Source organism: Notolabrus celidotus, chromosome 7 (assembly GCF_009762535.1).
Source record: "Notolabrus celidotus isolate fNotCel1 chromosome 7, fNotCel1.pri, whole genome shotgun sequence".
Lineage (NCBI taxonomy): Eukaryota > Metazoa > Chordata > Actinopteri > Labriformes > Labridae > Notolabrus > Notolabrus celidotus.
Window position 1 is genome coordinate 20887468 of NC_048278.1, and position 19390 is coordinate 20906857.

General features: G+C 39.4%; 1 protein-coding gene across 1 annotated transcript; it reads left to right on the forward strand.

The window, feature by feature from the left end:
• Positions 1-1469: 1469 nt before the first annotated feature.
• On the forward strand, positions 1470-18951 carry gpr83 (G protein-coupled receptor 83). The gene is made up of 4 exons (XM_034687046.1): positions 1470-2156; positions 3453-3578; positions 14784-14917; positions 17044-18951. The coding sequence occupies exons 1-4, from the start codon at positions 1704-1706 to the stop codon at positions 17759-17761; spliced, it is 1431 nt and encodes a 476-aa protein (XP_034542937.1). The 5' UTR covers positions 1470-1703; the 3' UTR covers positions 17762-18951.
• Positions 18952-19390: the final 439 nt, after the last annotated feature.

Consider the following 19390-nt stretch of genomic DNA (forward strand, 5'->3'; position numbering starts at 1 on the left):
ACAGAAAGAGTTGCAGCATTTACGTTAGCATAACTCCTGTGCACATAAGCATGACTTTGACTGCACATTTAGCTAGCTATCATTAATCATTAAAAATATTCACATGACATGTTAATAAAATCAATGTATTAACAGTTAGTAAAGCATATAAGAACACTGTATGGCACAAAAATACATATACAATAAAGAAAATAAAAGGATGGATTAAGATGATGACTTAAGCTTATCAATAGACACCCAGGTAGAAAAATCAAATGGAAGAGCGGAATGAAACAAATATAAAGGAACAACCATGAAGATTAAGTCCATAGGAAGGAGGGGCCTGCACATAAAAGTGCTTAAATTTAACAGTTTTGAGGTACTTCAAATTAAATTTAAACAATTGCAAGTATATTGATGTAGTTATACAAAATAAACTGTAAACATGAACATATTTGACTTTGTAAATCCCACAAAGCAACATTATTTTTTTAAACCGATTAAAGACGACATCTGATTCTTCAAATGGCCATTTATATGCTATTGGAGTCATGCAATGATACATGAAGTTTGAAAAGTTTTAGTTGCATTTTCCCACTTTTGATTTTAAATGTTTAAGAGAGAACTTTGAAAGTAGATTATTGCTATACTAAGTAAAAAAAGAAGTGAAATATCGTCAATTTGCTGTGTAAACAAGGGCAGAAGCCTTCACACTTGGAGTCATTTAAAAAGATTGTGCTTAGCATTAAGACAGGTACTCAATAGGTCATAACTGTCAGGGATGGGCCACACTGCTATAGGGCCATGGGGCAAGAATGTGCTTCAGATCTCTCCGACATATTCATTTTCAAGGGCAGGAATTAATTTCTGCAGGACAGAATACACCGTTGAATACTAGAATCTTTTCATGAAACATCAGTGTGATTTTGCACTTGCAAAAATAGATACAAATGCAGTCTGTCTGAGGGTGAAGGGCTGTATTTGCTTGGAGGAAACTCAATTACAGGCACAGCAGGGGGCAAGGCACTCATACACACACCACACACACCACATACACACACACACACACACACACACACACACACGAAATACATCTGAACACAGGTAGACCCACCTGAGATTTTTGCTTCTGACCAACAAAAAAGATGCGAGCTGCAGCAAATGTATTACATAACCCTTTTTTTTTTTTGTTACCCTATGACTGCCAAAGTATGGGTAAATATTTAGAAGGAGAGTGTCAATCAATAGGAGTGGACAAGAGGAGAGCGGATGGTCCTTCACTGTAGTCTACAGAGCTCCAGTCCAATTCCTTGTGCTCCTTGGCTTTTTCTCAGGTGTGCAAAACAGAAACAACAAAAGGGAGAGAAAATGAAATGATGGACACCGTGTACCTGTGTGAGGGGAAAGTAAATTATTTAATTTATTAATCTAACTGGATTTGTGTTGCTTTGATGTATCAAACGAAATCCATAACAACTCGCTCTCTCTCTCTCTGAGCGTCTATCTGATTCTCTCTCTTGGTCTCTCAGTGGCTTTGTCATCTCTCTGTGGTTCACACAGTTCAATACACACAGTTTGTAAAACAGCAGCTGCATTGGTGACTCGCATTCTTCAACTGTTGCTCGTGCTGTAGCATCTCTCCTGCGCTTTAGTGACGCGAGGGAGCGAACAGGAGTGCAGGTGACAGTCTGACAAAGACAGGGTGAATGTGAAACACAGACAACATGAAGATTATCTGTGTTTTGTTGTCTGTGGTGCTGTGGACAGGAAGCCTTAACCGGACACCAGAAGCAGCAGTGGCGGGACACCGACTCAACGACTCATTACTTGGAGAGGCAATATTTTCTCTCACGGAGCATTCATTTTTAAACGTTTCGGGTCAGCTGAGTAACCGGACGTCAGGGTTTTTCCTGCTGGACTTTGACGAGGGAATGCTGGAGGACTGGAGGTCTCTGGCTAGTAAGAAGCGGCGGGACGGAGAGTCTCAGGACCGGAGTGTGAAGGCGCTACTGGTGGCTGCATACACTCTCATCATCGTAGTTTCCCTCTTCGGAAATACACTGGTGTGCCATGTGCTGGTGAAAAACAAGCGCACCCAGTCCGCCACCAGCCTGTTTATTATGAACCTGGCTGTGGCAGATATCTTCATCACTGTGCTCAACACGCCTTTCACCCTGGTAAGATCTCCTGTACACAACCTTGAATGTCGCTGGTGATCAGACAGGTGTGGTGATACTCACTCGGTGTGACTCATTAGGAAAGGCATGGTATAAAGAGCGTCTGCACACTTAAAGAAAAAAGTGAGAAAAGTTGCTTCTCTCTATTTTTCTGTGGTGCTATTGATACGTCGACTAAAATGTATGGTATTGAAGCCGTTTTTTTACGAAAGCCCTAAGCAGTTAAGCAGCCACACATTTATAGTTTTTATGATAAGTTTATGTTATTTATACCGTGGTAAAGAAATAGCATATTGATGCAGATGTGTGCTCAGGGTGGCGGGGGAGCCCTCATGCCTGAAAGTAACCACGCTGATGTGCCCTCTTGGATTCCTCTTTAGTAGAGGTTGTTTTTGTGGATAACACATGTGAATGAATAAATGTATGCCCCTCCAATGAATACATGTAAAACAAAAAAAGCCCTCTGGTTGCCCTGGCAGTGAATAAATTGATTTTTAAAAAAGTGCCCTCTTGGCAGTGGTGTACATTACACATTTTCTGGGGGAGGTCCCCCAGACCCCCCTCTTGTTAACGCTGCCTCAGTACAAATGGACCCTACACTTTGAGTACCTGGTGTTTGAAATGAGGTGCCCTTTTTTTTTAGACATGCCAGGGACACATATTTCAGGTAGAGAACCTTTAAAAGTCGATTTGCATGATATGTCACCTTTAATGTAGTAACCTTAGACACCAAAAGAGGCATAGTGGTGGTGTGGATTATATCAGCAAGGAACAACATTAAATGTCCAGTTTAAATGTCAAATGCCAAAGCCTGATACAGATGGTAAAGTAGTAGTTGGCAGGAGACTAACCAAAGCTCTTATGGGTTGTTATGCTGATTCTATCTTGGGTTGTGGCATGCACCGATGTATCTTGCTATTGTCACTGCACTGACACCATATCCTCCAGGTAGGTTTCCCAGTTTTTGTAGTCTGGTCAGGAAGATATTAAATGTGAATCTTGATATTACTTTTGTCTTCATATGTGCTGCTGCAGGAGATATTTCTATGACTCCACCTCTCTGTGTGATCTAACACAGCTTGTCTTCTCTCAGGCAGCGCTATGCATCTGTGTGGGCCCCTCTATGATACTCTGTGTGCGTGTGTGTGTGTGTGTGTGTGTGTGTGTGTGGTGTGTGTGTGTGGTGTGTCCTTTCTGTTCCCTTGCTTTATTATTTTAAAGTAATTTGTTTGTGGGGTTAATGAGGACTAATGAGGTTTGTATGATCTCCTCTGAGTGTGTTTTTTGTCCCCTCAGGTCCGGTTTGTGAACAGCACCTGGATGTTTGGGAGGACTATGTGCCACATCAGTCGTTTTGTGCAGTACTGCTCCTTGCATGTCTCTACTCTCACTCTCACCGCCATCGCACTGGACCGACGACAGGTCTGTCTTGACTAAGAGATAAAGCAACTTTGCTTTTTTGTTCTAGAAGAGCTTTGGGTGATGCTTATGGTGTGATGTGCTGGGGGGCTATAATGTGAATTTAGCTGAAAAGAAACTTCTTTAAAAGCACAGTTATACAATTAGGCAATTGCTGACACTAAGTGAAGTTAAACTGCAGCAGGGCAGTACAGCTTTGTAAAGGGAGAAATCCATGGTACTTTGTGAAAAAAGGTCAAATGCCATGTGATACAAGATTATAAGAAAATTTAACTGGGTATGAGGTTTATAATTCTTTATTTGCATGTGAAAGAAAAAGAGGGAAAAAAAGGTATATGTACAGCACAAGTAGGGGCACCAGTATGGGGGTCACATAGCAGTCATAAACAGGAGAGACATAACACCAGAGAATGTCTCTCTCCATTGCTCTGTTATTGGCCGTCCTCACAACAGCAAACCAAAACCAAGAAGAGAGGGTTACCTGATAATTGGCCACTGATGGAGTTGTTATTGTAGATAAATCAAAGCATAAAAATGTCATAAACATATATTATTTCCTCCAGGCAATGCTGAGATACCCTATTGTCAAAGGACAGACACAAGGCCATAGTGACTTTGACCTGTAACAACTGAAGATCCAACCAGTTCATTGATGAGCTGAAGTAGAGTTAAAATATCTCTTACCATTACTGAGATTTAACATTCACAACAATTTTTTTTAAATAGATATATTTTCAAGGACATCACAATGTGAAATTGACTTTTGAACTTTAACCACTGAAATCGAATCTATCAAAGTTTGCATGAGCCTTGGCTTTCCCAAGTACTGGAGTTATCCACCTTCAGTAAAAAACATGTTGGGTATTTGGGCTCCCTTGCCCTGTTTTAATTTTTCGTGATTGTCTTTTGTGAGAAAGTTGTTGTTGATCATTGGACTATTGACAATTGCAATTTTATTACAATAAAAGAAGAGATATTATTTACCTGTGTGGGTAAATAGTTTTTTCTGAATACGGGCTCAGAAGAAAGCAGTCATTTCACAAACAAAGTGGTGGTTTATAATTTAAAAATTGTATAATATGAAAAACTAATTTGTACCCAACTGAAAAATCACAGCCTTACTCACACTGTATAAATCCCCAACCAAGAGTCAAGGTCTGTGTTTATTTTAGACATCTCAAACCGTAACTGGGGTAAGGGAAACCAAACAATACAACTCTCAGACATAACATAATTACAATGTATTTTAAGTAAGAAATCAAAGCAAATTTTTACCAATTAAAAATACAAAGCATAACTCTAGTCAAACTCTCCCATTTACCCTGTTTCATGTAATCAGAATCCACCCACTAATGAAGAGCTCTACACTGTGACCAACTAGGCACAGATATCCTCACATACCATAATAACTCTGCTGTGAGAGAATATGGGGTAGGTGAAAAGACATGGAGAAAATATTTTCACAATTATCTTTTCTTATCTCTTTTTTTTATTTTACACTTGGATCGTTTTGAGACACTCCGAAACAGCCCCTGAATTGTTTGGACATAAATGAACATAGCATTCTAGCCGAGATAGTCTCAGCTCGCTTCCAATCCAACCCTGGAGCAGTTAGTCTGAGTGAGGATCCAATAATAATAATAATACATTTATTTATATAGAACCTTTTAGAAACAGCAAAACCGCAATCAAGCCAGCAGCTGCTTGACTCATCACACTATCAATAGTAGGCTAGTATAGTAACAGCTGCAGTTATGCAGCTGCCAGGCAATTTTGTTTACAACTGATAGTAAGCATAAAAATAGCAACAGGCCAACGTTACTGACTGTCTCCATCCATTCAACTGCAGAGGAGCTCATATTAGGCACAGCAACATCGCAGGACTCCACAACATCTAATGGTTCAACAAATGGCTTAGTTCAGAGACTTTAGTCCAGCAGGTTGAACCAGTGGAATCTGTCCTTCTCATCACTGGAACCTCTGCTTTCACCAAGCTGGTCTCATACCTTTACTTCCTGCGGTTACATTTTTTTGGCCGTCATGCAGCACTGCTCAACAGAGTAGTTAAAGCCCCTCTCATTCACTTACAAGTTTGTTAACTTCTGTATTTTTGTGAGTGGCTTCCACTATTTAACAAATATGCCCATTCGATGAGGCATTTGACCTCCTCGCTGCTCCAAGTCAACCCATGAGTCATTTTCTTGTGGGTTACATGACAAACGTTAGTTAGCGTTTTTAAGCCAGTGTTTTGCTGTAAATGGTGACCCTGTCAACTGGCGACTGTCAGCTCAATGCGTCTTTCATAAATGACATTAGTTTTTCATAAAGGACTTATCTGATGAGTATATTTTTACATTATACTAAAACGACAAACTACGACATCCTGACTTTTATAAGCTGTTGTTACCACGACAACCAGTTGAAAGTCAGCAGATTACAGGCCAGCTTTCCAATATCAAAGTATGACCGAAAGGAAAAAATGCGACAATGCATCATTTTTTTAAAATCTAACTTAGAACAAAGTGAACAAGCCTCAGATTTCTGATCTCCCAACCCCTCAAACTTATCTCATTGTCTGGTTGAGGAGCCTGACTCTATAGTGGACTTAAAAAAACAACTGCATGTTAAGTATTTAAAAGTAGCTCTTATATAACCAACTGCAACAATGAAATGCCTAATACATATTGGTGAATAACTTATTATGTTCCATCAGCCGCCATTTTTTTCTAGAGTTTGTTTTGGGGTAAGATAACATTTAATTGACCCTCGGATCAGAAAAACTACACTTATTTATTCTAGCCCTAGATTAACGGCTGAATATTAGAACATAAACAACCAGGAAAAAGATGTAAATGTGCAAAAGTTCTTACTAAGACCTGAGGGGAGGGATGTAATGATTAACCTTAAATTGCAGTCTATATTAACGTTGAGCAGCTTTTTAAAATTTCAGTTTCATTGACTGCTGTCAATATGAATGGCATGCCTCTTAACTCACCCCACTGAAAAATAAAGCTATATACCACTGCAAGGGGCACTGACATATTATGCTAGTTATGTATTTTTGAGCTAAGGCATGTAATTCATAAATTCTTTGAAGCTGTGAGGATGTTTAACATACAGTATATCTAAATTTAGTACTTTTGTATTTCATGACATGATATTATAGATTTATAAACCTGCATTCTGACCAAAGATGGTGGTGTCACACTTATAGATCAAGATGTCTGGATTTACCAGGATGGGCTCATGATATGTATGGAATCAAAAATGACATCGAAGCCTGTGGCCTGGGATTTTACCAGCCACCCATATTGTCTGGAATTTTTTTTTTTAATTATCTTGAAGTTTAAAGCACAACATGAATAACTCATCAGTTCATAAAGTTTTTACTTTCAGCTTTAAAACTGTGCCTGTGTCAGTTGATACTGGGTTCATTTTTTTCTCTTGTTGTCTCTCCATCTATCAAAAATCCTGCAGACTTGATATCTTAAGACCTCAGGAAGGAACGTTCAATTTGACTTGAAAACATGCTGGAACTTAAATCTTTTTGGAACTACATTCAAAGGCCAAAGTCACTGTGATATCATGTCTGTTTAGTTCTTACCAACGTCTTGAGAGATTTTCCTTACACAAAGTTTATTTTTTTCTTTTACCACCTCGTGAAGAAAAACACCTTTCCTCTCAATTTTTTCCTCCCTAGAACACTGATAATAACATTACCTGCAGAGAAACATATATACAGATATTCCTTTGAGGCTTGCAAGTGCACCTGCAGCTGTCCTTGTTTGAGATGTGATATTGTCATGTTATTTTTTATAGAAGCAAAACAGTTCACTTGTTGCATCTGAGGCAAACGAAGAGAGCTGGCTTCTGTGTCTAAATTTCCTCTTTACTTCAATGAGTGCAGTCTTAAGATTTTATAACAATGTACTTGCCATTGTTGAAGCCCTCCATTACAAAATGTGTAATCTGCATTAGATTATCTGCATGGCAAACCTATGAAAGTATCCTGCAGTGAGTCATACACAAGGACTTCAAAATGTTCTGGTGTATTTGTTTACGAGTATGATAAATAATTACTGTTCCATATTTGTCTTTTGTGTATTTCCCTCTTTATTCACGAGTTACATGCTTTGACAAATTAATCCTAAATGTCAAGTTCTCGGGTACTTTTGAGCGTATCAGTCAGTCTTCAATGGCTGGGCAAATTGCTCAGTTTACATGTTGTTGTTGTTATAAAGGACTTTGCTATTTTACATTTTTAGCTCCACTTTGGTAATCTGTGGGGCAAGAACTAGAAAGTACAGGTCACATCCTGACAAGGTGCATCAATAGTAAAACTTAGTTGACCCTGGTTTCAGAGTTGCACTACAAATTAGTTAAAATTTACAAATAAAAAGCAAATAATTCTCTGAGGTTTTCTTGAAACTTTTTCACCAGCATGCTGCTGTCCTGTATTTTCATGGTGCTTTAGACTGAACCAGATTAAGAAGAGTGTGTGTCAAAGCTCACTCAAAAAATTAAAGGGTAATTTGGTATGCAGGTGCTTTTATTATAATGTTTTATTACAAAGCGCAAAGCTGGATAGGTCCACACACTAAATGCATTCTCCCTGATGACAACTCAAGAAAGGACATCCCACCTGTACAATGCAACCCTTATATTTTTATTTTTATTCGTATGTCTTATTCGTATGCCTTGTAAAAGAGAGCACAGTTTACCAAGTCAAATTCCTTGTGTGTTCAAGCATACCTGGCCAATAAAGCTGATTCTGATTCTGATTCTGATTGTAGGCAAGGCTCCAGTGTGATGCAGCCAGAGCTGTCCTTGGTGCTGAATCAAATAAAAGAGGCAGACAGTGTCAAGAAAAGAGTATATAAACTTCTGCGAATGCAATCTTTCAAGAGATCTTACAGCCTTATTTTCAAATACAGTTGAGTCTGGTATACCATTTATTTTTCTTAATATTCATCAGATGCATCAGTGCATATGAAAATAGCTGTGTACACTGAACTGATTAAGAGCAATAAATCATGATGTTAGAGTAGGTCGGTGAGCTTCTTAGTAAGCCTCAAAATGCATTTCATACTGCTTTGATTCAGGGATATTCAGCACCACATGATTAAGTGGTCTTAACGGCCTTAGAAACATACTGCAACACCTGCTGCCACTCTTCTATGTTTCTTTTAAAGCAACACATTACAAATTGAATAATTGAAGAGTTCATTTGCAAAAACAGATAACACCGTTTTTATACATTTTCAGAAAACATATTTCTTCTTTATATAGATTCCTAATAAAGTTACATTTTCAAGATATCTCTGATTAGTAAAGTCATTTTGACTAAGCCAAAGCCACCCAACCTCAGTTGATTGATCATACCAAAAGCTAGTATTTTTTTTTTTTTTACATTTTTTTACATTTTTCAAAAGTGAGTTAACTGTTTTTGCAAATGAACTCTTCAATTCTGTATAAATAAAAATTGAAAAAAAGGGAATGAAGAAGAACTGTGCCTGTGCCACAAAGCTCTCACAGGTCTCATCATACATTTAATAAGTACTTTGCTAATGGCCTCCCCTGGGGGGGGTGGGCGGATTCTGGCACTGACAGGCTTCTTTCTCTGGCTTTGCCTCTGTCGAACATCCCTCTACAAACACTCCTCTCTATGTTTTACTCTCCTACTTCATGAGGATGGGGTAGTTAGGGGAAATGGAGTATACAGCCTCCCCCATGACAAGCATCCTGCCTTGGCTCTGCCTTCCCTGTACCCTTTCTAATTCATCCCTTTGAACCCTTCTCTCTGTTTTCTCTCTCTTTCTCTCTCTATGAAAAGGGATTGAGCACACAGTCTAACCCAGCAGGGATGAGCTCTAGCCTACACGGACTCAAAGCCTTGGCTTGCCTCCCCTGTCCTCTAACATGTCTCTCTTCTTTTTGATTTCCTCTTCTTTTTTTCTCGTTACATGTGAAATGTTGTTGGGCGGTGAGAGCTGGCATGGTGGGGAGTTGTTTGGAAGGCTGGAGCTATCTGTTGAGCCTCCCAGTGTCTATCATGACAAAACATTGGTGAAGAGAGGTGCCCACTTGATAACCCCATCAATGTGATGACTCTCGCTACCCATCTACTTCCTAAGTTGCAGTGTGAGAGTGATTAGAGGCCATGTGCGGGGTAGATACAATTAGCATTGTCAATACCTGCAGCTTGCAGAAATAGAGCCTGTGAAGTTTTTTGTAGTCTTTTAAAGCTATAAGGGTCGCAGTGACCACTTCGGGCCATCAATTTGGACGGCTATAGGTGCTTTTTTCACCCCCAGGAAATTTCCACAGGAACTAAGGACCTTTTGAGAGACTATATGCGTTTCGACATCAGGAAACAGGGTCTAAATTTAGTTCTGAGGTAATTAATGTCCCCCTGAGAAGCCCCTGCTCGGGGATGGTACTTTTTCAAAGTCCAGGAGCTATGGGGGGTAGGCCTTCAGTGCTGAATGTTTCTGGTTGGTAGGGTGCCCGCAGTGTTTTTATTCATCCACAGTATCATTACACACAGCTATGATTCACTTGGGTTTAATAGCTGTGTAACAGTCATATTCTCTGAGCCTACTGCGAATGTGTCAGCTCCAAGCGGCAACCTCCGGTCTAAAAATATGAGTCAATGCGGAAGTGTTAAAAGCTGCAGTTCATCGAGGATCCGCTTGAGGCTGGCTCCGGAAGTACCGGAAGTCACATACACATGAATGGGAAAAAGACGATCTTTGCAGCATTAATAAACATGTTTACAGCCTGGTACAAAAGATGAGTGTAGTCTGAATAGCTAATTTCTCGATGTCGTCTCACTGTGAGGGGGGTGAATTTTTATCTAATTCGGTAATTTCGAAGTTATTGAGATTACTAGTCTTCCAATGAGAGGCTCAGCTGCCTGTGGGAACACTGCAGCTGTTGGCTAGGAGGCTCAAAGCCCGCCTCTTTACGTCACACTGGCTCGACAGAAGCAATATGGCTGCTGCAGCCGATTGGTCTCAAAACAGCTCTTCAGAAACAGATGGGTGACGTCACGGATCCTACGTCCATATTTTTTACAGTCTATGGTCAGCTCCCAGTGTTACTGTACCAAGTGACCCTGTAAACTGGGGACCTTCATCTGAACGTGTCAGCGTCTGTCAAGTTGACAACAGCTGTTGAAACATGGCAGGAGTCTTCAGTAATGCATACTAGTTTAGTCTTGTATTAAAATGTCAAAATATCCTCATCAGATAAGTATTTGCTGATAATCTCAAGATGTTTGTGAGGGATATATCTGCAATAAAGATGCAAAAAAGCACTATTAAAAATAGCAGAAGCTGAATATCCTTCATGCCAACAGGCTAATTGCAGTGTCTCACAGGACAATGCCTACCTGTCTGTCTCCTTTTATGGTGCAATTACTCTATTTTTCTCCATAAATGTTACTGGCCTTTTTGCATAATCTCCACAGGACTTCAGGCCTTGGTTCCTGGAAGAGTAGGTTGAAAAGTACCTTACATAACTTACTTGTGAAGCAAAAGCACCAGGAAAAGGATGCAAGGTTTCTTTTTTTTTTTTTGTGGTTTGAATGTATTCGTTTTTACAAACATTCAAATAAAGACACAAATAATGACAATACAATAAAAAATATATTAAAAAAAAGACAGAGCAGAACAAACAAACAACAAGAACAAAAAAAACCAGACAAAATAAATTCAGACAAAGAACATAAATTTGACGGATTATTTACAGCAAAAAACAGTGAACATAACTCGTCTAATGAGAGAAACATATCATACCATACACATACCGATATACACAAATTCATAATTATGCACATAGGCACATGTATATGTATATGTACACATATTAAAGAAAATTTTAAAAAATATACATAGGCTGCAAGGTTTCAAAGTACCTATTTATTTCAAATTGCTAACTGCCATAAAAGTGGAAGAGAAAGTGGAACTATGACTACCTTTAGTGGACCTCATTTAAAATTATGAAACTGAAATGTAAAGTTTAATAGTCATCCACCAGTTACATCAATGAGATGAAGATGATGTTCATTGTAGTTTTCAAGCATAGACAGAAGTGGACAAATGGGGCGTGAACAGATATTAAAGTTGAGACTTTGGAATTAAATGTCCTTATTAAACTCAACAAAGTGTAGATGATACATTTCAATAAAGAAATCCGAAAGAAACTAAATGTGTACACCTAATTTGTTTACAGGTAGGTGTTCTTGCTGCATGGCCCTCGGCCTGCCGCACCTCCACCGGTGCCTGTTTTGGTTAGCTGGAGGGTCATCAGCTGGGGACCACCGCTCATAGATGATTCGCCCCTTAGCCCAGAACATCTCCTGATGGCAGGGCAGTGAACAGGGATGTCTAAGTAAAAGCAACATTTAACGCTAAAACAGTACTGATTTGAAGAAAACTCTTACTGAAGGTGTTCATTCAGGCTCTTAAAACCGAGTCCAAAAAAAGCTTTTGTTAATGGGAGTTACAAATTGCCTCTAATGGAGACATTTGACTGGTTTGGCTGGCAGGATTCATAGCACAGATGCACTCTGATGTGTCTTTGAGAAGTAAACAGATTGTGAGACAGAATGTGCACATAATGTCTCAACTGTGTTTGGGTGGATTTTTTGCCATCTTGAAACTTAACAATTTTCAGTCCACAGTGCTCCAGTATATCCAAACATTTTCTCTAAAGTGGCAGATGTACTTCCAACCCTGCCCCTCACGTTCAAACATCTCATAGACACAGCTCATACCAGTCTTTAGTCATATTGTTTATGGTAGTTGTGATGATTAACTCACCCTCTAATAATGCTGGGAACAACTTTGGACTACTGGAGGCCCGTGCAGACACCTTTAGAGGGGCAGGCGCTCAAAGTTAAAAAAAAAAAAGGAGCACAAGGAACTACAACTACAACAATGAGTCAATTAATCATTGAAAATAATAAATTACAAATTATTTTATGAATAATTCATTGAAGTCATATGGAATTTATTAATTCTTCAGTCATTTTTTATACTAAAAACTTGTATCTGTTGGCTCCAGCTTCTCAAATGTAGGAAATAACTGTCTTTCTTCTTCTTGTTGTCATTTATTATAGAATATCCAGAGTTTAGAGAACTTGGAATGCTTTTTATGCAAAAAAAAAAAGAAAAGAATCTAAAGATGTCAATTTGTGCCTTTTGGCCCTAATGGGCATTTTCACCTTTTTTTTTGTCCTTCCATTCTTTCCCTGCTTGCATTTAGTCCTTTACTTTCTTTACTTGTCTCGAAACAGGAGAAATATAGGGTAGCAGAAAATCTGCTAAGTTAAGTGTGGGTTCTCATTTGACACTCCAAAAGCAAAATAAGGTCGTAGTTCATGTGTTGCGGCAGTTTAATGTGCGACACAACGCTTTGGTGGGCGGTTGGCCATTTAAAACATAATTGTTCTTCAAACATGCGTGTTAAACTGACTTAATTCCTGCACTGCATCCTCATTTAAACTTTGGAGCAATGACTCAGGAAAAACACTTGGTTTTCTGCAACCCTACTTTGGTAAAAGTGAGGACATGGGACTTTTAGACTGTAGTTCTGTTTTGGGTATAAAACGCTGCATGATAAAAGTTATTATGAATGACGCTGCCAGCAGTAGAAATACCATCTCATGTTAAGTAGTCCCTCTTCCTTCTGTGAGTTGCAGCTGCATCCGGAACGCCTCAGATGACCTCAGGTGAAAGGTCATCATGTGTCGTCATCGTTTATCGGCTGCCAGTTCGTTTTATCTATTACATAATTACTTTCATTGTTGTTTTGTTTTTCTTGACAGCGCCAAAAACAAGCCTTTATACCTACCCCTTCAAAAGAAAAATTCAATTACAATAAAAACAAAACTGAAACAGATCTGAATAAGGGGCACTTTGTGATTGGATTAGATTTTTTTTTCCAGTTGATCAGGTGGTGAAAAAAAACAGATATATCAGATACTTAGTATTTGTTGTCAATGACTTCATGATATATTCAGTGCCTATCTAGTTTTCCTCTTATTTTTCTTTACTATTATTTTCTCTCTTCACTCACCCTTTTTCTTTTAATGAATTTTTCCCTTTTAGTTACTAATGTTTTACCTGCTTTACTTCTCTCTCCATCTTTATTTTATTGGATGTTTGTTTTCTACCCTGTCATGCATCTCATCACCTCCCTTCCCTTGTCCTTTTCCCTTTAGTGATGAAGTATTACTTCTTTGTTTTAACCAATGGGTCTACACATATAAAGAGAGCAATACTCACTATCTGCTGATTAGTATAATCAACATATTGTAGTTGTGCAAGTGGCTGTTCACAATGGCCGTAATGAAGACCAGAGTAAGTAGAACTCTGAACTTAATTCAAGACTGTTGATGAATCTGAAGAAAAAAATGGCCACATGGTAAACATCTCATTCATATAAAATGCCAACATTAAGGATGTGTTAGTAGCCTACCATGATGTTCTGATTGATCCCATGGTAGCTAATCAGCTATAGCAGTGTATAATATTACAATGAGGGTTCATATACTCAATTCAGTTTACTCCCCCTTACACAAACATAAACCCAATATGCTTTGCAGAGAATACAAAATAATAAATCGATCAAAAAAACAAGCTAGTTCTGAAAAACACATTCAAAAGCACCTGCAAGAGTATGTTTAGAATGTGCATCAAGAGATATCTACTATCTAAGTCTTTGTAATAACATCCAGCTTTGGTTGTGTTGAAAGAAAGTAACAAGACCATATTTTTTTTAATTTTACTCAAATTACCAAAAGTACTTTCTCCCTGTTTCTTTTACATCTAAGAATTCGTACATGAAGTGCAGCCAGCACATTGTTATGTCTTTCTTTAGATCTCTGGTCTTCTGCTAACAGCACTTTTGGGGATGTTGAGAGACTGTTTGAAATTTCTTCATGTTTATCCCAGACTCAAGGTTTCTAATATAGCACAGACGAAAAGAGAACAAGATTATAACAAGCAGCAGCACAGTTATTCGATTGGCCACTGGTGGATTTATAATTTGATGTGAGTCATTTCCTTATGACTTTTTTTTTTGTATTGATCCACTGTATATGTGTTTTGTGTGTGTGTGTGTGTGTGTGTGTGTGTGTGTGTGGGTGTGTGTGTGTGTGTGTGTGTGTGTGTGTGAGAACTGTGATCTGTGTGTTTTCAGGTGATTTTGCATCCATTAAGACCCCGCATGTCTCTGGCACAAGGTGGAGTCTGGGTCACTGCGATCTGGATAATGGCCAGCTGCTTCTCCCTCCCACATGCGATCTACCAGAAACTCTTGACTTTTACTTACAGGTAAGATTGGATGTCCTTATTTTGTCCAATCAAAAGAGATCGATGAGAAGATGGATAATATTAGTGATGTTAGCATAGAGAGACTTCTTCATTAATACTGATGGTGGTGTGGTAAGTGGAACATTCATGTCTTGGGGGTAATGAGATGTGGGTTTGGTTGCTTAAACGTATGTGTCAAAGACAGACTGAGATGATATGATATGAAAAAAAACAATATCCTGTGACTATTCAATTCATAGAACAGGGGAAGAAGAGTAATTGGTCAGATATGACAACAAAGCCTCAAGATGTGATAACAATAGTACTGTTCATTACTGCATTTCCGGATGTCAAACAAATGTTTTTGCACCTGTTGTTTCAATATGCAGTAAAACACATTTTTTCTGTGCGCTCCAAAACAGTTACAAATCACTGCTGCAAAATAAAACCTCATTCTGATATTTTAAAGCTTGAGTTTTACAGTATCTCACAAAAGTGAGTACACCCCTCGCATTTCTGCAAATATTTAATTATATCTTTTCATGGGACAACACTGAAGAAATTACACTTTGATACAATGTAAAGTAGTCAGTGTACAGCTTGTTTAACAGTGTAAACTTACTGTCCCCTCAAAATAACTCAACACACAGCCATTAATGTCTAAACAACCGGCAACAAAAGTGAGTACACCTGAAAATGTCCAAATTGGGCCCAAAGTGTCAATATTTTGTGTGGCCACCATTATTTTCCAGCACTGCCTAAACCCTCTTGGGCATGGAGTTCACCAGAGCTTCACAGGTTGCCACTGGAACCCTCTTCCACTCCTCTATGATGACATCACGGAGCTGGTGGATTTTAGAGACCTTGCGCTCCTCCACCTTACATTTGAGGATGCCCCACAGATGCTCCATAGGGTTTAGGTCTGGAGACATGCTTGGCCACTCCATCACCTTCACCCTCAGCTTCTTTAGCAAGGCAGTGGCCGTCTTGGAGGTGTGTTTGGGGTCGTTATCATGTTGGAATACTGCGGCCCAGTTTCTGAAGGGAGGGGATCATGCTCTGCTTCAGTATGTCACAGTACATGTTGCCATTCATGGTTCCCTCAATGAACTATAGCTCCTCAGTGCCGGCAGCACTCATGCAGCCCCAGACCATGACACTCCCACCACCATGCTTGACTGTAGGCAAGACACACTTGTCTTTGTACTCCTCACCTGGTTGCCGCCCCCCATGCTTGAGATAAATAAGTTTATCTTGGTCTTATCAGACCACAAGACATGGTTCCAGTAATCCATGTCCTTAGTTTGCTGTCTTTAGCAAATTGTTTGCGGACTTTCTTGTGCATCATCTTTTGAAGAAATGTGAGGGGTGTACTCACTTTTGTGAGATACTGTAGATCTTGGCACAAACATTACGTTTACTGACTGACCATTGTGTTACAACATTTAATATATGATCATCAAATGATCATACTCAAAGTTGAAAGAAACAAGTTTTTGTCATAAGTTAAAACACTAATCGTTTCCCTCTACCTAGTCTGAATAATGTCACCTAACCTCCTCCGTCATACATCTGCTGAATGACCTCAATGTAAACATATTTCCAGCTATAAGGGTCATTTGACAGTGTGAGAAAGCAGAGGTGTTGAAAAAGCAGTGTGAAGAGAATTAAGTATGTGCTGTGTACCATGTAACCCGTACGTATGAATTGTATAGTAGAATCACATCATAGGTTGACAACTTGTCATTACGCCTATTTTTAGCAGTCTACCGTGACTTTTTCATCTACCATCTTTCTTTTTGAATGTGCCCCTCTCTCTGCTCTTTCCTCATAATTGGAGCCAAACAATTAGTGTATTTACCCAGTGACTATCATGAAATTGAAAAAGCTTGTCAGAAAATGTCTTGCATTGATTGTTTTTGATGACGTGAGTTGTAAATGGTAATTGGACTGTTGGTTGGACAGCATGAGCAATTTTAAGATCACTGCTGTAGCTTAAAGGGTAGTTTTACTATTTTTTGCTGTTTTATAGACAAAACATACTTCAAAACTGTTCTTAATATAATCCATTAAAAATATGAAATATTAGTTGAAGCACCATCTGTCTGTCTCTCTTGGTTACTCTGTGCTTTAATCCTCCTAACCAGTAAGGAAAAAGAGCGCAGCCTGTGTGTCCCAGACTTTCCCGAGCCTTCAGATGTCTACTGGCAGTACATCGACCTCCTGACCTTCATATTACTTTACATGCTGCCCCTCCTCATCATCACTGTGTCTTACACCACAGTCGCCTGCCGGCTGTGGCGCCACAATGCCATCGGTGACACCACGACAGCTCAGCACGCTGCTCAGAAAAGAAAGCGGCGGCGGACGTTGGCCATGCTGCTCCTGGTAGTTGGAGTGTTCGCCGTCTGCTGGTTCCCACTCAACTGCTACGTGGTGCTGCTTTCCAGCCAGGCTATCCACTCCTCTAACGCCATCTACTTCTGCTTTCACTGGCTGGCTATGAGCTCCACCTGCTATAACCCTTTCATCTACTGCTGTCTGAACCCCACCTTCAGGCAAGAGTTGAGGCATCTGGTGGACATGTGCAGGGGGAAACGCAGGGTGGCTGTCAGGTTAGAGCCAGATCTTCGCCCGGCAGCCGCCTCCGCTCCTCGACACAGGGAAGCCTGGCCCGATAACCAAGAGTCCTCCAGCCAGCGGAGTGCTCTGTCCCATCCAGGCCATGCCTCCTCACACCCAAGCCACATCCCCTCCAGTCAGTCCCACAACCTAAAACACACACACGTGCTTTTTACTGCCAGACAGGCTCTGACAGGACGAACTGACATCCTTTCTGTAGAGCCCATTGTAGCTGTGAGCTGACAGAGGACTATATGATTGGATTCATATTTTCCCAATTAATAACAATAATATAGGATTTCATCACGTTCTAAACAGGATAGGAATCTGTAAGGGGCCTGACTCAGCTCAAACAAAAGGATTTTGTGATGTTAAGAAATTGAAAAAAACTGAAATCATATAAGGTTTTCCTTGTGGTTTCATCCTGACTTTCCTATTTTGACAGGGTTCTTTATTGTTTATCTCTCTTACTGCAGCAAAGGTTATAAGAAATGGAGGCCTCAGCCTCTAAGAAAACTGAAAACAATCTCCCTACAAGCTCCATCGAGCATCTGCTTGTGGGTTATTGAAAGAATCACACATCTTCTTCAGCTTCAGCTGCCAATTTTATGTCAAAGCTATGGGTTTTTTTCTGTCTTTTCGTTGGTCTAAATACGGATATAGCTGAATACACATGACAGTTTGCTTATGTGTTCTGCAAAGGAGGCAAAATAAGGCATACTCGTCTCATTCATCATGTTACATTACAAAGACTGAAGTTGCCTGATATGATCTTCTTGTGAACGAGTGTTCTAAGCCCACATTAACTAATCTAAAGTCCAAAAATCTAGTGAAATATCAGGCATTGGTATTGGTTTTCTGATGTTGCTGTATTTGCCAGTCTTTTCTGTGCTTTCCATGACAGCCCAGAAACTGTGAAAAAAGTATATATCTGTCACTCAGTTTTGATGGGATCTGTTTGCATTTACAGCTACAGTACATGGACAGAATCTCAGTGTCTATGTGACGCATGATGAGAATGAAATAATGTTGACATCTATCAGGAGGTTATTTCATATCTGTCTTGTATTCATGAATGTCCTTGAATTCCATCTATACCAAGAGGGGGTGTGAAGTATACACATGACAACAACCTGTGCAAATATGTACAGTCTACACAGCATCACTCTGTACTCTTCATTGTCTGTTCTGTTAGCTTTTTCAAATGCTTCTCTACGCTGCCTGAATGAGAATATCAGAGGTGAAGCGAGTGATAAAAAGAAATTTGAGGTGTGGTAATAGATTACTCTGACCAAGTCAAGGTTTCTAGTGTCCTGACTCAACACTTTGAAATGCACACGACAGGGCCACTTTTGTTCACTGTGGTTGAAGTACACTGCAGGTGCATTACTGTTGGCCTTCTGTTCAGCAAACTTAAAAGTTAATTTATGAAACTGAGCTTGTTTTTTTCTTCATTTGTATGAATGAATGAATGGATGGATGGATGGATGGATAGATGGAGAGTTTATTTTATGCCTTCTGCTTACCTCAAATGCAATGACTCAAAATTATTAATGACCTCCTCTTATGTGACCAAGTCCGTACATTACATTAGTACACTTTCAGATCTCTACAGGCCTGATTCATGTCGGCACCTTTTGTACAATGTAACTGCCTTTACAAAAATCGATGAAAAGAAGTGAACCATATCTGTGTGGTTACTGCAATCAAAAAACACCAGCTCACACTGAGAAATGTGCACCTTATTGAAATGGGGAAAAATGCATTTCTCTTTTGTAGGAATGTCGACTAAGTACAGGATCTGTCTGCTTTGGGATTTCCTAGAAATAAGTAGTGTAAGACTTACTGATGGTGTTCAACTGCAGTGCCGAA